Source organism: Arvicanthis niloticus, chromosome 10 (assembly GCF_011762505.2).
Source record: "Arvicanthis niloticus isolate mArvNil1 chromosome 10, mArvNil1.pat.X, whole genome shotgun sequence".
In the NCBI taxonomy this organism is placed as follows: domain Eukaryota; kingdom Metazoa; phylum Chordata; class Mammalia; order Rodentia; family Muridae; genus Arvicanthis; species Arvicanthis niloticus.
In genome coordinates this window covers 42,186,332-42,191,201 of record NC_047667.1, presented here as the reverse complement: position 1 = coordinate 42,191,201, position 4,870 = coordinate 42,186,332, and the positions used below count along the sequence as shown (strand labels likewise).

The 4,870-nt window shown below is 50.3% G+C and overlaps 1 protein-coding gene across 1 annotated transcript; it reads left to right on the top strand.

Moving 5' to 3' along the window:
- Positions 1-460: 460 nt before the first annotated feature.
- Ier5 (immediate early response 5) lies at positions 461-2,559 on the top strand. Its single transcript, XM_034513596.2, has one exon. It carries the CDS (start codon positions 655-657, stop codon positions 1,579-1,581), a length of 927 nt encoding a protein of 308 aa, XP_034369487.1. The 5' UTR covers positions 461-654; the 3' UTR covers positions 1,582-2,559.
- Positions 2,560-4,870: the final 2,311 nt, after the last annotated feature.

Here is a 4,870-nt window from a genome sequence, read left to right as displayed (position 1 = left end):
CGCTTCCGTTTCTGCCAAGAATGACCAGAAGGTACAGCTGGATCAGCTGTGAGCAGCTGGAAATTGCGCATGAAAGGAAACGAACTTCATTGTGAAGTAGATTCCAGCACACTAACTCAATGAAAGTCCCAGTAGTTCGGTTCGAGTCACTGTGCCAAGGTACCTCTCAAAGCGGAATCCTTTACTACACACAGTTCTGTGGGTCTCATTCTTCCATATCACCGCCTCGGAATCCAAATCCCACGGCACTTAGTCAATGGGGCCCCAGCGATCTCCCCCTTTAAGGGCTTGCTCCGCGGGACTACTGTTTGAACCGGCCCTGGGGCCCCTCCTCTGCCTCTGATTGGTCGGGGGCGGCGCACGAGGCGCATCTGCCCGCCCAGAACAGTTGGCGGCGCTTTGTGATTGGCGTTCGAAGAGCATATATAAACCGCGGCGTGGCCCCGCGGCGCTCAGTTCAGAGGCTGGCCCAGAACGGGTTTGTTGTCTAAGGAGAAGCGGCGGAGGGGACTACGCGTCACCAGGTCTTTTTCTCCACCGGGCTTTCAGACGCCGAGGTACAACCACCCAGGCAGACCTGTTCCCGCCTCCCGCTCCTTCGCAGCTTCAGAAGGCAAGCAGGCGTTCACCCCATCGTCTGGAAGCGGAGGCAGAATGGAGTTCAAGCTGGAGGCTCACCGCATCGTCAGCATCTCCCTGGGCAAGATTTACAACTCGCGGGTCCAGCGCGGCGGCATCAAGCTGCACAAGAACCTCTTGGTGTCGTTGGTGCTGCGCAGCGCCCGCCAAGTCTACCTGAGTGACCCTTGCCCTGGCCTCTACCTGGCCGGCCCTGCGGGGACCCCAGCGGTGCCGCCGCCTCAGCAGCCTGGAGAGCCCGTAGCTGGGCCACCCTCCGGCTGGGGAGAGCCGCCCCCGCCGGTCGCCCGCGCCGCCTGGCCGGAGCCCGAGCCGCAGCCCCAGCCTCAGCCTCAGCGTCCCTCGGTGTGCCACACGCCGAGAGCGGGAAGCTCAGAAGCGGTGGCCACGGTGGCCGGAACGGGGGACGCTCTCCGGGGCGGAGAGAAGGACTCGGCGGCAGCTGCTTGGGGCCGCGTGGAACGTCCGCGCTCGGCGCCTTCGGGAGGCAGCTCGAACGCGTGCCCCGAGGGGCCCCGGGCAGTGCGCCGCCCGTGCGGCTGTCCTCCGACCGTGGAGGAACGGTCTTCCGAGGACGGGTCCCCGGCGCCACCCGCCCCGTGTCCCAGGAAGCGTGGCGCAGCGGGAGTGGGTGGCGGCCGCGCTGGCTGCTCGGCGCCCGGCTCTACCCCTCTCAAGAAGCCGCGCCGGAATTCGGAGGAGCAGCCGGTCACCGGCGAGGAGGACGCCGACGAGGAGATGGAGACCGGGAACGTGGCAAACCTCATCAGCATCTTCGGGTCTAGCTTCTCGGGACTCCTACGGAAAAGCCCTGCGGGCGGCCGAGAGGAAGAGGAGGCGGAGGAGGGCGGCCCGGAAGCCGCCGAGCCCGGGCAGATCTGCTGCGACAAGGCGGTGCTGAGAGACATGAGCCCTTGGAACACAGCCATCGTGGCCTTCTGAGCCCCCGGGACCCGAGCGGCTGTAGCTTGAGCAGCGGGAGTCCCCAAGTATGGCCGGGGCCTTTGCCGGCCGCGAGGACGAGCCAAGACCGTAGGCGCTGGGCGCGTAGGGAGACTGGTTGCTGCCGGGCAGCACATTGCCCCAGAAGGGGCAGCCCGGCTGGGCCGTGGCTCTCGAGTCTCATCCTGAGACCTAGAGTTGGAGGCTTATTGGAAGGGGACGATCGATCGTTAACTTTTGTATCTGTGTGTGTCCGTGTGTAAGTTTGTCTTGTGTTTAGACTGTTCTGTGGTTCTGGAATGCACCACCTCTTCCCCGGGGCTTGAGACTTTGGGGGTGCAGACAGGGACTTTCCTCTGCCAGCAGCACTGAAAAGGAAGCTGCTGAAATGCCCGAGGCAGGGGAGTTCCCCGTTCGATCTTGGGGGAGAGAGGGACTTTACACACACCTCTCTCATGAAAGCTTGGACCGCACCGGGGCGCAGAGTGGCGTTTTCTCACAGGATTTCCTCAGACTAGAGGGAGTTCGTCTGGAGTAGAGACTTTTATTATTTTTCTCCCTCCCTATCTTTCTCTGGCACAGAAGAAGCGCTTCTACCCTGTGATTACTCTGGGAAAGCAGAACATTAAGGGACCTTCAATTCCCCACAGGGGAAAAAAAAAGCTTGCTGAACTTCACAGGAGAGGTCAAGCTTGGAAATACGGAGTTTATAGAGAAAAGATATATTTTTAAAAGCTCTAGCTCAGAACTTACTACACAGTGCTTTTAAAAAGTGTTTAAGAAACAAAGTTTACAGACAAGCTCTAAGTGGAAGGACCTTATGGTTTTGTAGATACGGTGACTCCAGTCTTTGTTGTATAAAGGTTGGGGGAGCTGATAAGGTTTTTGTACAGTATTTTCTCCTCCTCTGTATTGATTTTTGTATAAAAATGTAACTTTACGTGTCTAACACGTATTAAATATTTTGAAGCAACTCCACTGCCTGCTTGTATGTATGTAATCACTTGTCTGGGTTTCTAACAAGGTGGGGGGAGGGGCAGCCAGGCTGGGAAATAGAAGGTGTGGTTCTTAGTATCAGCCATTCACAGGCTAGGAACATTGTTGGCTGACTTGAATAAGAATCCAGAGAGACACGTTTAAGGGTTTGGTTTTTGTTTTTGTTTTCACACACTTCCCCATCAGTAGAACTAAGAGATACTGGTGTCAGTGGCTGGCAGTTTTGAGACCTGCCACTACAGCTTTCCCTAAAGTCATGACAGGCCAGTTTGGTTTTCTATAGTTTGATCTGATGGAATCTTTATATTAAGTAATATTAAACCCCAAGTTTTACAGTCTTTCTGATAGCAAATATTTCCACCAAAACTTTGTTCCCGAAACAGGTTTGGTAATCTATAGACCATGGATCAGTTTTTAGATATGAATTGGGGTGGGTGGGGGTTAGATAGCAACTTCAGAGGTCTTACTAGGACCCATTATGAAAAAAAACCAATGAAATTGACTTGTCTAAATGTTCACTTCCATCACTGCGTTCCACTAGATGTCAAGGTTGACATTTGACTTTAGTTGTAGAAAGTAAATGCTGAAAGTGAAATTATGTGTATCAAACCAGAGGAGGAAGGAGACTAGGGGAGGGTGGGTGAATTTAATTCTCATGTACCAGAACTTCCTGATTTGCTCTTGTCACCTACATGATGACATAAGTGGTTTTGGCCATGCTAAACAGATGACAGCCAAGGCAATTTAAAGAGACCGTTTTGTCTAAGGCAAAATGTTCAGTACTTGCGAGGTACTCTCTTGGGAGCCAACCAATTAGACACTAAGTTTTAAATATAATTGCTAGTACTTCAAAAGATGCCACCAGTTTCTAAGTACAATGCTTAAGAGACAGAAATGAGGGAAGGGGCCGAAGCTATATAGCCTTTAGACAAAAGGAGCATATGAAATACGCTCTTTGGCCTTAGCTTAAGCTCTAATTATGTGAACTATTAGTTGAATAGGCCATTGCTTTGCTCTTTCTGTAAGACTGACTGGTTCTTTGAGCAGGGGAGCTGTTTACTGTTCTACTCCATCACCATAATAATATATACATACTACATAGAATAAAACATGGTTTAATCAGGGTGTCATCCAATTGTCTTGTTTTCTTTCAGAAATTAGCCACTTAAGCTATTATAACTACTAAGTGGATCTTAAACTGGCCTTTATTCTGCAACCATTTCCTGTAACTAGAATGCAGTTATACTTGAACAGCTGTCTCGGTGTGCTTTGTATTTGAAAGGGGTCATATTTGGTGTGAAGAGAGCTGTATGTTTATTATAGATGAGACTAAGGCTTCCTCTTCATCCTCAGTTGCACACAAAGATGAACCATGGGACCACGTGTCTGCTTAATTTAGGGAAGTAAATTGGAAAAAGGTTTTACATCTTTGTGTTGCAGGAACTGAATGTTGGTTGCAGCAGCATGGGCTCTGGAGCCAGAGTGCCTCCATTTTCATGCCTTCTTCCTGACACTTTGCTCTAAGAACTTCATGTTGCTTCAACTCTGCTTCTTTTGCTGTTGTGGTTGTTTTCAAGTGTAAAATTAGGATAATTGTACTTACCTCATAGAGTTGTGAAAATTACTGAGTTTAATGGTTTTAGAAAGTACGTCCTAACTGCAGCAAGGTGCCACATGCAGGTAATCCCCAGCATTCCTGGAAGCTGAGGCAGGAGGTTCTCCAGTTTGAAGCTAGCCAAACCTGCCTACACAGACCGTGTCTCAGACCCCAAACAAAACAAGTACTTCATACTCAGAAAGCATTCAATTGTTGTTATTGTTGCTATAGATGTGAGTTGTGTGTGTAAATCAGATGCTGTGGTAAAAAGAGTTGTGTGCACTTGTAGGGAAGGAGAAGGAGGTTTCTATTTTTAAACAATCCTGTCAGCAAATATGAGCTTTTTATTCTCTGTTTCTCTGGACACTTGGCAGGCATGGAGCTTTGCTCTCCCAGTAGAACTGGTTGCTGTGTCTGTCTCACAGCAATCCTGTGACTTTCTTGGATTTTTATCTGCTCTATATTCAGGAAGGAGTAAACAGGAGTGAAAACTCGTAAAGGACAAAGTTCTTGTTGACATACGAGTGCTTTCAGTGATGAGTAAAGGAAAACAAACAAAAACCACCACAGAGCCATGTCTAGCTCTAATTGCTTGGCATAGAATGTTTCTTAAGCCATGCTTGTTGATAGGCCTGGGCATCTTAAGGCACAAGTAGGATGACTGTAACTGAGTAAGAGATACAGTGTGACTGAAGA

What these genes read in the sequence shown, in the direction of transcription:
- Ier5 (XM_034513596.2), top strand. Translation starts at nt 655, where the DNA reads ATGGAGTTCAAGCTGGAGGCTCACCGCATCGTCAGCATCTCCCTGGGC.